Source organism: Citrus sinensis, mitochondrion (assembly GCF_022201045.2).
Source record: "Citrus sinensis mitochondrion, complete genome".
Taxonomy (NCBI): Eukaryota; Viridiplantae; Streptophyta; class Magnoliopsida; order Sapindales; family Rutaceae; genus Citrus; species Citrus sinensis.
The window spans coordinates 404,753-417,500 of NC_037463.1; the positions used below are offsets into that span (position 1 = coordinate 404,753).

At 43.3% G+C, this 12,748-nt stretch overlaps 1 protein-coding gene across 1 annotated transcript; it reads left to right on the forward strand.

The window, feature by feature from the left end:
• Positions 1 to 7,847: 7,847 nt before the first annotated feature.
• atp6 (ATPase subunit 6) lies at positions 7,848 to 8,567 on the forward strand. The gene has a single exon. It carries the CDS (start codon positions 7,848 to 7,850, stop codon positions 8,565 to 8,567), a length of 720 nt encoding a protein of 239 aa, YP_009477470.1.
• Positions 8,568 to 12,748: the final 4,181 nt, after the last annotated feature.

The following is a 12,748-nucleotide window of genomic DNA, read 5'->3' on the forward strand; positions in this document are numbered from 1 at the left end:
AGAGAAAATAAGGGATATCTTCAATGCTTTATATTAACCCTTTTTTTCTCTTTTGTTCCTAAAGGTGTATTAAGAGGAAAAAGGGTATTCATTCAATGCCTGCATCTCCTATTTGTTAATCTAATTATTCTCCTATTCCTATTGGTTAATAAGGGAGTCAATAAGATCTTAATTTAACGCTTCAACCATAAGGAATGAAAGCATAGTATCAAAAAGTGTTTCCCGCTGAATGAAAAGAAAAAGTGATCCTATAACCCCAACTGGATAAGCGAAGAATGCTCCTTGAGAACTCTTCGGGGTATTCAAGAAGGAGGAAATCCCCTTGTAAGCTAGGATAGTGCCCATAGAAAGAGTTTTGTTTTGTCCAAGTCTGCGATATCTGTAGTTAGCCAGTTCAGTAGTTCAAATCCAATAGTTGCGCGCTGTAGGAGCGGGGCAACGAAGTAGGAGAAGTGTGCCTGTAGAAATAGATTTCAGACTGAGCCCGTAGTTCACATAGATAGGTATGATAGCAGCGAACCCACAGGGATCCACTTCCATAGTCAGTCGCTCACTTGAGGAAGCGAAGCTACATAGGCACAACGGAGCCTTCCTTTACTTCTAATCGGTACTAACCACCAAATAGAGATTTTAAGGCAGCGATCTAAGCGCAGCGCAGAAAGGAATGGAATGGAGGCTCGATTGAGTGCGCCAAGAACAAGAAAGGGATTTTATCACGATAGCACGATAGATGGGTCATTCATTGTACTCTCGGTAAAGGAGAAATGGGGGATCGGGTTATGAGACTTATTCAGCCCCACTCCCTGAGGGAAGTCTCAGTCAAGTAGTTAGCAGGTTCAGGCAGTGAAGGAGGTACGTAGCGAACCACCAATCCTGTACTCTAGTTAGCCGGTTCAGAAGAAACGGGGATAGCCAGTAGCTCATGTTCAAGCAGGAGTTTCTAACCGATTCGATATTGTTGCACAAAGATAATTAGATTGATTCATACGCAGCTAGAGGAGAAAGAGAGGAATGGCAGCATAGATATGAACCTCTTCTCAAAGCAAGGGTCCACTCCATTTCTCATAGAAGGGTGTATCGTGAGCAAAGCCCAATTAGTCCACCAGTCCAAGTACGAACCCCGAAAGATTCTCGAGAAGGATACTAACTCTGAGATTTCTTCGTTCATCCTTCCCGCTTGAGAGCTCTCCAAGGCTAGCAATGCAGTAAGGGTGGGTGCATTCCAAGCAAACCAGTAGTAAACCGGAATCAAGCAGGGGTCTCGGAGAAAGACCCGCTTGCTGACTCGGATGTGTTCTTGTGTTTCATTGAGTGGGAAGAAGAAGGCAAGGTGCTAAAGGGACTTCTACCAATCTTAAACAAAGGGCTAGAACCCTCGCCAGATAGGCTATCCACTATGGTTTCGGAAAGGAATAGGGATAGAAAGGAAGGGAGATGAAATGCTCAAAGGAAAAGGAATTCTTTCAGAAGCTCAGTACGGAGTGAATAAGGAAGGGTAGTTTGCAACTTCAGTAGTGAACTTTCATTCATCCTTCTTGGGAGAAATTGATAATAGAACAGAACGAGTTCTAGCTAGTCAACTTATTTTAGAACTTTCAATAGGCAGTCTGCAAGACTGTGAAAGCTAAGGATAAACTTATTTCTTTGATCACTTATTATAGGCTGAAGGATAAACTCCATCTATCTAGTAGTCAACTCAGTCTCTGTAGGGGGCGAAGCCTTACTTTACTGTACTTTATTTAAGTTGGGAAGTCCTCATCTAGTAGAACTTGCCTCTAAGCGGATAGTTATCATGGTTTCAATCCGTCTTGTCTTTCGGGTCCTCACCATTTCAAGCCAGTAGGAGTCCGTTCAAGTCAGTACTCACTTCAGGGAGTATGTAATAGTAGAATAGTTGCTCAGGATGGATGATTGCTTGCTTGCCCTGTCAGAAAGCTAGGCTCTGTCGAAGGAGAAAGCGAATCTCAGGCAACGTTCGAAGCTAATCAACTCATTTGTGAACGAGTTATGGCGACACGGAAAAGAAATGCTTTTTCTAAGCGCCCAGGAACTCAATTCGAATAGAACTTTCAATAGGTCCGTGGGTGAAGGAAGCGAAACTCGGCTCGACGAGAAGAAGAGTAAGCTAAAGCGCTTACTCTTCTCTTTGCAAGGGCGGGATTCGTTTCAGTTCTGCGCGCAGAAGAAGAAATTTCTATTTATGCTTGTCTTGTTGACTCTGCTGATATGAATTAGAAAAGCGAGCACTGGGGGCTTCTAGTCAGGTCAAGACCGAGAGACTCAGTCTCACCTCTTACAAAGGGATTAGGCGGAATAAGTATCGGAAACCCTTTCCAACCTCCTCTAAGGCAGGTTTGCTCAATATCTCATCTCATAGGAAGGCGGGCTACTTTTCTTTTAGTGAAAAAGGATCTCTTCTACGGGTCGACTATCTTTCTTTTTCTTTAGAATCCCTAGTTAAGAAGTGGGCTATCCAGTTAGGCTAGAAACCGTAGATTAGAAAAGCCAGTCAAAGCGAGTACGGTACGGATTAGTTCATTCAACGGGGCTTTAGATAAGGGCAAGGGGCGTAGCGATACGGCGGTGCACCAAGAAAGTCAAAGTAAACCATGGTTGTTGTTGTTGATTATCTTTGGTTTTTGATTCTCTTTGCTCCTCTGATCTGCGGTTGCTGACTCGGATCTTTCTAGTGGGGGTAGAACCCAACGATTAGCAAGCACGGGCACGGGAAGGTCCTCTTGATTCAATCTTGATGCGGGATTCCTATTGATAGGAAAAATGAGATATCTCCGGTTTAGTGGGAAGGCTGAATCCACTTGAAAGCCAATCAGGGAAGAAGCCCGTGAAGTAGTTATTGCGCCTGTACCAGATATTTTATATCTTCCTGTAATCAATGTCGTTTCATTCGGTTTGTTAGCGCCTTCCATAGTGATATTTCTTTCATATCACCCCTCTCAGTGGAGGAGTGAATTAAGGTTTGTTTGTTTAGGTTTAGTGGTATCTGTTGCCAATGGTAGGCCTGTGAGCAAGAGCCGGAAAGGCATAGGCTCAATAGGGAGGCTCATAAAGGAAGATCTAGGAAGGAGTCCATTTGGCACTATAAGCTCAGTCTCCGGGTTAAGAAATAGAGTGATGGAGAAACTGAGAATACAAAGATAGAGAAAAAAGTCAAGATAGTAGCTCGCTTAAGGTTATGGAAAAATCTAACTTTAAATAAGTACCTTGGTATCAGAGCAGGCTCAGGTAATATTCCATATTCTCGACGGTTGTGAACAAAGCTTGAGGATCTATTTCGTCTCGTCCCGTCAGTCAACATTTCTTTCTTCTGGCCCGCCCAATCAATATTCCATATTGGCCTTCCTCCTGTAAAGGAGAAAGAGATCAAGGATTGGATATTCCATATCCAATTTCAAGGATCAAGTGAAAATAGAACGGGGTTCTTTGCAGCGTAGCTCACTGTAGGCAGGAAGGAGGTAAGCTTTAGCTTATTACTCACGAGGGAAGTTTATATAATATTGCATATTGCCCTAAAGGCAGGACTGGTCCAAGTGCTTTCCTTTCCTGTCTTTGGGGCAGTCCCCCCGGGAAGTCCCCCGAGGTATCTTTCTGGTTCCGGTTCCTTTCCCTTGTATCTAGGTATCGAGGCAATGAAAATGGTTTTGAGCTAAGCTGAGCTCCGCATCCGCAGTCGTGAATTCCTTCCGACTGGGCTAAGTTCTTCCCTCTTGAATATGAACTCTACTATGAGCTAAAAGCAGTTAGCTCCTCCTTCCGCCATGCATAAATAGAGTAATTCCGCTTCTCATAGCTAGAGCTAGGAGGTATCTAGGTTGTGGGTGGGCATCCGGTCTCAATAAGAGAGGGAACCCTTAATGGGACTTCTAGCTCTCTAAGCGAGTTTGCTTCCCCTGCCTAAAGGTAAGAGCTGCTCCCTATCTTAATCTTAGTCCACAACTAATTGTGTAAGAGACTAGGTCCCTCCCCTCTGAGCTAAATGATTAAACCTTCGGTCAGGCCTAACCTAAATAGAGTGAGGTGAGGCCTTTATCTTCCCTGAGGGAACTCGTTTGTTCCAGGCAACCTGGGGTTAACCTTTTGTGCGCTTGTAGCTCTTGAGGGGGGGTCGCTTTCCCTTCTATCTAGGCAGCTAGTTATCCCGGTAGTTGTATCAGACGCCTCATACTTAAGCTCCAGCCGCTAGGTATTGAGCTTTCCTCGTCTGAGAAGGAGAAGGTAGCTCTGGTAGAGTGCTTTTAGTGTGATAAGGCTTCCCAGCTTGTTCTTCGACAATTTCCTAATCTCTTGAAACCCGTACTTTCTACTTTCCTAAATAGTGATCTATTGAGTAAACCTACTGAAGTTGCTAGCTACCCCGTTCTATTTTCTATCCGGAAGTGAGCAACTTACTTATTGATTTTCTGTTTCTCCTTGAAGAAGACAAGATGAGAATCCTTTCAATTGCTTATCAATTGCTTATTCTCTCCGTTGATTACTATTTGATTGATCCGTTGATTGATCCGCTTCTGAATAGAAGAGATTTGACCTACTTTCATTCACTTCCTTATAGGAGGGAGGGAAGGTTAGACGTGAAGTTCTCTCTTCCTACATATGCTTAGGAGGAATGAATCTATTTCTTGATTGGGAAAGAAGGTTCCGTGGCATTAGATAAGTATCCGGAAAGAAGGAGGATGTGGAAAAGAAGAGACGGCGTTATCTTAGCTGTAAAGCAGCAGCTAGCCCCTGGTTGGTTTTAGATGGGATGGACATAAGAGTAAAATAAAAGTACGGATGAGTTTGAACGCTTTAGGGTTCCACTCCACTGGTTTCAAAGGGGAGTAGTTGATCCAGTAGTTCTAAATATAGATAGAAGAATACGCCATCCACTAATGTCGATTCCTTCAAGCAAGAGAGTGCAACCCTTTGAAACAGGTCCCGTAAACGAGTGAAAAATGCCTTGTTTCCCTTTTCAGTCCAAGCACTCTCAAGCGGGTAGCCATTAAGATTAAGGAAAGAAAGCTTGGATATTTGGAGGAAACGGCTGTTGGCTATTCGGAGGAAAGAAAGCTTGGATATTTGAACCGGTTCCGCCCTACCCTTAATTAAAGTACTGGTGCAAGGGAAAGAGCGCTCCTGCCCTTTCCCCAAAGAGTACAAGAATGGCACCTATTCTATTGGTGTGCTACTGCCCTCAACCGCCCTGATCGTCCCAATCCTCACTAAAAACAGACAGATCTCATATCTTTACTGAATACGCCTTTCGAGTGGTTTTGGCTTCTCACTCAGGAGATATGAACTGAGAGCTAAGCTAGCTCCGACTGATGGACGTATACTATACTCGACTTCTTGTCTTGTCCGTTCGATATGATTAACCTACTTATAATTACCCATTTAACTACTCTTATAGGAGATGTAATAACAGAGCTACAGGTATACTCTTGAACGAGAGGGGGCATATCTCGACTATTGCCCTTTTGGTTCTTTCGAGCAGGTCCTTCGGTTCTTTATGATTAGGGTTGTACTTTTTGGGCTTTCTTTTCTGCTTTTCCGCGCTAGCAGTTCCAGCCTTTATTCTCCAAGGCCCCTTAGTTTTGGGGAGTGAACACGTATTATTCGTTCGGAATGGATTTATTCTCGCTACCTTAGTAGACGCAAGTGGGCGAGTCTCTTTTATATAATATAGTATAGTAGGGCTTCGAGCAGCCTATAGGTAGGGGTTCGACTCTTCTCCTCTAGTCTCGGTAGCTGAAAAGGGAACGGATAAATCTATTAAATACTCAAATGCAGAGATCGAGAGATGGGCTGCTTTAGATACTTTGCCTCTCATTCAAATAGAAATTCTCAACAAGACCAACCCCTAATGCTAATGATAGAACGGGTAATCCAGCTTTTATTCCGAGGGATGTGACTTATCTACTTCTGTTTTTTTTTTGGCTTAATTAAGTATAGATAGGGCACCCACCCCTCTCGCTTAAATGGACCCCCTTCCTATGTTCTTACGGCTCGAAAGGTGCGGAATAGGACGCTCTTCCCCTTTGTTTATTGAGTAGACTCCTGTTCTTTTCTTCGTTTATGGAGACTGAACTGACGGACAGGCCCCTATCTAATAAGGGTACGCTTTGAGATCCTTTCGTTCTGGTATGAGGGATAATTTAAGATTGTAATCACCTGCGCTTTGAGTTCATGATAGGACAGGCACGTACCTTATATATAAGGGCTACCGCTATGCCCCTTCGATTCCGTTTCGATATGGCAGGATAGCTCTTCCGGGAGCTAAAGCACCTGTATCTTTATTGTGACTGCTTCTCAAGTAGTTTGATCTATCCGCTTTTCGCAGTGCTTCCCGCGTTCGCTCATCAGATGGGCGGTCATCAGTCAAGAGATCTTGGTCGGAATTGTCAGTAGTCTGTAGGGCAATTGCTCCATGGGTGGTCGATCCAACCGATATTGATCTCCACTTTTTTCAGTGAGAAACCCTTCAGAGTGAGTGCTCTCGTGCAATGAATAAATAATACCTAACACCCTCCAGCCCTTAGCTTGAGTGCGAGACATAGGGATGCTTGCTGAGCAATGGTTTCGGGAAGCTCTCTTCCTATGTATGGAATTTGAAAGAGCCAAGGGAGAGTTGATCCCCTTTTTCCCTTATTCGCTGGTCTCACTCTACAAATTAGGTGGGAAATGCCCGAACGGATAAGACCAAGTCCTATGTTTTAAGTATTTGGCTATTAATCGAATATGTGGGATGCTAACTATGAGCCCGGCTAGGGAAGTCGATCAAGTTTTGTTTTCCCGGCTATACCATCCATTTGCCTAAGGAGTGGGGCCGATAAATTGATCAAGTTCTGTCACCCCCCGTCTTTTTGTCCTCAATCGGATTTCCCTTAACTTAAGGGGAGCAGCCCGGAAACAGCAAAATTGGATTGGCTAGGTGAGGAATTCCAGGTTTAGCGTAGCCCTATCCTTATTTATCAGTGGCATCTGCTCCTCTGGTCGAGAATATGGAATATTACCTTCACCTTCACCCACGGATCCTACCTTTCTAAAGGTAATGATGAGGGAAAGCTATAGCTATTAAGAAATGTAATCCAAGTACGTGTTACCAGGCTGTTTGTCTATTTCCCTTTGATTTCACCCTCGAAATGTGATCCAAGTGCACTAGCTTGAAAGACCAGGTTAGCTAGAGTCAGGATTGCAGCTATTCTATTTAAGGAAAAGAAGACCCGTTTCTTTGGTTTAATTGGCCTTTCCCTCGGAGTTCCGTGCCAGGATTTGAACTGAATATGTACCTATCTATGCTGACTCCGTTCGTCCCTTCCCGCCCTTACAACCCGATTTGGCGAAATAAAGAATATCATATAAGAACAAAACGCCCGATTTGGCAAAGAAAAAGCTGACTGAGTGTTCATTAATGCCCAAAACTCCCATGCCTTTCTTGGTTGGACCAAGGCGATTTCCGACAAGTCTTTCTTGATTTTTAGAGCAAGAAGCGGAACTACAAGAAAGCTTTCTTTACCATTATGATTCTGAGTATTAATCTTTTTGCTTTCTGTTTTTCTTCTCCTTCTACTTTTACGGAAATATGTAACAAAATTTCTCTATTACTCCGTGCGAGTAATAGAGAATTGCCACCCCAATGGCCTATCCAAGACTTTACGGAGAGGGTTATTGGGGGGCCAGAGGGAGTTGTAAATCCCGATACCTTAACCTTTATCTTAAAGGATCTGAATCAGTATGATTTTCATAGTGTGTATTGGCACAATGCTGCGGACTTGCATAGCCTAATGACTTACAGCCAATTTGAGGAAATTGGCAGCCCCCTTGAGCAATTTTCCATTATCCCATTGATTCCTATGAAAATAGGAAACTTGTATTTCTCATTCACAAATTCATCTTTGTTTATGCTGCTAACTCTGAGTTTGTTCCTACTTCTGGTTCATTTTGTTACTAAAAAGGGAGGAGGCAATTTAGTCCCAAATGCTTGGCAATCCTTGGTAGAGTTTATTTATGATTTCGTGCTGAACCTGGTAAACGAACAAATAGGTGGTCTTTCCGGAAATGTGAAACAAAAGTTTTTCCCTTGCATCTTGGTCACTTTTACTTTTTTGTTATTTTGTAATCTCCAGGGTATGATACCTTATAGCTTCACAGTTACAAGCCATTTTCTCATTACTTTGGGTCTCTCATTTTCCATTTTTATTGGCATTACTATAGTGGGATTTCAAAGAAATGGGCTTCATTTTTTAAGCTTCTTCTTACCTGCAGGAGTCCCACTGCCGTTAGCGCCTTTTTTAGTACTCCTTGAGCTAATCTCTTATTGTTTTCGCGCATTAAGCTTAGGAATACGTTTATTTGCTAATATGATGGCCGGTCATAGTTTAGTAAAGATTTTAAGTGGGTTCGCTTGGACTATGCTATGTATGAATAATATTTTCTATTTCATAGGGGATCTTGGTCCTTTATTTATAGTTCTTGCATTAACCGGCCTGGAATTAGGTGTAGCTATATTACAAGCTTATGTTTTTACGATCTTAATCTGTATTTACTTGAATGATGCTATAAATCTCCATTAAAGTGGTTATTTATTTATAATTGAACAAAAGCGAGTCTGAATGGGTATACTTAGTCGTGGAGCATTCCGAGTATTTGCTTTAGGGATCGTTCCTGCGCATCTGCTTCCTTTATAGCAATTATTGCTCCGGTTCCAGAAGGTATAGCTCTTGCCTCGACTTCTGCTTCTTTGCTTTTGCACTAGGTCCGGCCCTGCTACCGCTGCTTGCTCGATGCCATCCCAGCACGGCTACTAAGTTAGGTTAGTCTTCTGAGTGCAGTGAAGAGGCTCTTCCAAGAGAGGCCCAACTAACGGTAACCATCGAATGATCTTCTTAACGCGATTCCGATCTATCTGCTGACCGCTGTCAGTTGACCGATCGACCGAAGGGGTGGCCGGATCCGAACTCAGGATGAATGGATAGCTTTGAATCTTAGCATGCACTCGAGAAAGGAACCACAGACAAGTTATTCTTTCTCCTATGTTACCGCCTATTTCGATAAGATAGGGATGGACAAGCTCTGAGAGAGAGCTATACCAAACCAATTGTATGGATTTCGTAATCCATGTCCCACGCCTCCTCACTCGGGAGTAGGGTAGGGAAAGCTCAAAGCCAGTGAGTCTACGGTAGGCAGGGAGGAGGGTGGTTCAATCAAAGGCAGTGAAAAGGGGTTGACCTGACTTCGGTTATCGAGATAAGAAAAGGAATAGCGCGCTGTAGTTTAGGTAGGATTCGCCGACGGAGGATGAGCGACCTGGGAGTGGATGGACGATGCTAGTGTTCTTTATGGTGTAGTTGCGTCAAGGCGCCAAGAGCAAACGGAGGTCACTACACGTGCTAAGACTAAACTTAAAAGAAAGTGGGCACTCGTTTCGTTGGTTCAACTCCTCTCTCAAGGAGAAGCGAATTAGCACCTACTCGAACGGTTCACTCTCGGTCAAAGAAATGCTTTAAGGAAAGCTGAAGTCTAAACAGGTAATCCAATTGAATTGATAGCGAGCCAGGAAAGTAAGAAATAGTACGTTGTACGTTGGTAGGAATTTAGAATCGGGATAGGAGTAAGCTCACTTCAGTAGATAGAGAGTTGCTCGTCGTCACGAAGTATCTCATAATAGGCAATGTCGCTTAAAAAGAAAGAGCTGTTCGAACCCGTTCGTGGGTCAGTTCACTTTCGCTTCCTCTTCCCGGTCGAATGGTCGAGTCAGCTTGATTAGTGCCAGTGCTAATGCAAGAAAGCGCTTTGCTTCAAGTGAACTACCTGTCTTTGAATCATGCTTCGAAACTCCAACTAGCGTACTATAATATGGGGAAATCTAAGATTGACGTAAAATAGGAAATAGCAATATGGAGACAAGTGGAGGAAAGATCGCCCATGACCAGTAGAAAGCCCACCACCTTACTATTCTCTTACCTGAGACGAAGGACGCATACAGGTAAGCCAACTAGAACACGGTTTGAAGCCTTCACTGCGCCTGAACCTGCTGGTGAGCCTCTGAGAACCCTCTTCCTAGAAAGAGAACTATCTCGCCGATTCCCTTACCCCTGAGAATGAGACTTTCCTTGAATTCACTACTTTAGCACTTCATTGCTTCTTCGCCGCCTGGGTGGAAAAGTAATGCTGAGGGGAAGCGCCTCAAAGCAGCCGTGATTTACTCAACCTTCAGATCTCATTCATGACTGGACGATTGAACCGGAAACGGAGCTTATAGTGATAGTGCCCACTTCACTGTCGATGAAGAATGCTTTTCGGGCGAACGACGGACCTTGAGCAGGCCAACGAGAGTCAACTTCTTCTATTGATCCGGACGGGACTACGAAAGTCTTTGGCTTTCTTTTCTAAAACCATAATCCTGCATGTGCCCTTCCTGACCTTCCAACCAGAGCACTATTTCGTTCTCTTATCGCGGCAGGGGTATACTTGATAACTGGAGGATCGTGCTCAATTCCTTGTGCCTTCCGAACCAAGGCAACAAAAGAGTCAAATCTTATCTTACTCCTATAAGGTGCTTTCAAAGCAAGCCTCTGACAATCCATAGGGGCATACATAGTTAAACCACCTCTATTAAGAAGTCGTAGGCGCAAAGCAATGGGGAGAATAAGAAAGAAGCTCTTTTCAGGGCTAAGGGATGGAGTTAGCGCCTTTTCTTCCCGCAGGAAGGGTGACCTGGAAGCACTCTGTTTATGTTTATCCCTCATATGAGATATATGATTTTAGGCTCGAATATGATCGAGAAAATGCACTCTTCCCCTAATGCCAGGGCTTGAAACAACTCAGAAAGAGAGGCCGCTACTATACTACCACGAGGAGGAACACGAGAGCCCAATGGGAGACCTCAATATCAAAAACATATGGCGACCCACGTACGCCACAACACTGGATTTTGATACACGAGGATTAATGACCTTTCCTTGTCAACTTATTGAACAGGACCAAACCCTTCAACAGGTACTGGACCAACTTATTGAAGAGGAACAGGTACTGGACGACACCACAGGTTCATTATCAGTAGATCGATTTAACTATGCTACGCCCCTCTTCTTTGCCACCGGCACACTTTTCAGTATTGAATTCAGGTGCCGGAACAACATCCTCTAAAGCAATGGGCACAGTCGAGCTCGTGGTGTCTGTCTCTGTCACAGTCTAACCTAACTACGCAGCCATTTCCTAACAACGATCGTAGCATAGCTCCTTCTCAGTAGGTCTACTTGTGACAGTTCTTTCTAACTAAGAGTCTGAAATCAGAGTCGTCTTCTAGGGCATCTCATAAGAACGTAGAACCATATTCATTATGTCCAAAATCAGAGATTCTAGTACTTCGACTAGCATTAGTTTTCAATAGATTCCCGAAAAGATGTATAAGTCTCGGTATTGTAATTGTACCTGTGGCAAGTTATAGTTAGAGTCTCGCACCTGTGCCAAGTGCTAATAGCAAGCAGGCTGAGTTCCTTTCTCGTCTCGGACTCATAATTGATTTATCGGCGACAGCATCAAATCAACAAAGAGCTGGTGTTACCTGAACATCATCCCCCCGACCTTGAGACGTTTGGAATGGAAGAATAATCCGAGTTTGCCCATACCAACCATATGTTTTCATTTTAGAGAGAATCTTATTCGGGATCAAAAGAGGGCTAAGGCCTGACGTTGTTAGAGGAGACCTTCTCTTACTGGCATTCACTTGGAGCTCTCTTTTTAGGGCAACCCTTTCACCGATCTTCAAACTGTATGAGAAGGTGTACTACTAACTCTGTCTACGGTGGGTGAGAGTCGATTTCATCACAAACAGATATTAGCGTATATAGAATCGAAATAGGAGCAGCTATTGCCCACTGATGTTAGCGCAAAGGTCCTTAGTCAAACATAAGGATCTTATTCATTAAAGGACGGAAAACGGAGGTAAACCAAGAGTACCGAAACTCATCAACAAGTAGGCATGTCCACTACTTAATCTTTAAGTATTAGTAATGCTACTAGGCACTATACCTATCTTCCACTACTTTCAATCGGGATAAATAACTATTTAAGTGAAAAGGCCTATCTATAAGGTTCAGTTCCCTCTGGGCTTAACCAATTCGACTAGGGTAGCCTGTTTAGGTGTTAGGTAGTGTCTTCTTAGCCTTGGGTTTTCTTACCCTTGGGTTTCTTACCCTTAGGTTTTTTCTTCTTTATGGATTGCAACTGTTTGGTTATAGCCGGTACCTTAGAAATCTTAGCAACCCTTTGCCTTTTTTGCAGGAGCTCCATTTTGGATGACATCTCTTGAATATCATTCTTCAGTTTCTCAATAAGCTGATTTTTTCTCTTTTTCTTGATTGAGAATCTTATCACCTGAAACAAGTTCAATCTCAATTTGAGAATTGAGTGAGGTATCCTCGTATGTTACGTCCTTAGGACGAGTGTCTACCCAATTATTATCATTATCATAGACAGGATCCCTTTTGCTACCGGTAGCAAGCATAACTTTGCTTTCCTTTTTGATTATGTTTAGATCCTTCCACTCTATTTTGAAGTAATTATCCACGGTATTCTTCACCTCTTGTATTGAGAATCAAACCATTCAAAAGAGGCTAATCTTTTAGCGATTCCTTTGTGTTTAATTATATTATCATCTTTTGTTGTTTCTAAGAACCCCAAGTTTGGAAGGAGGGGACTTAAAACATCCAATACCTGAAATGAGCTTAAACAACCTTAGGCTCTGAACAGG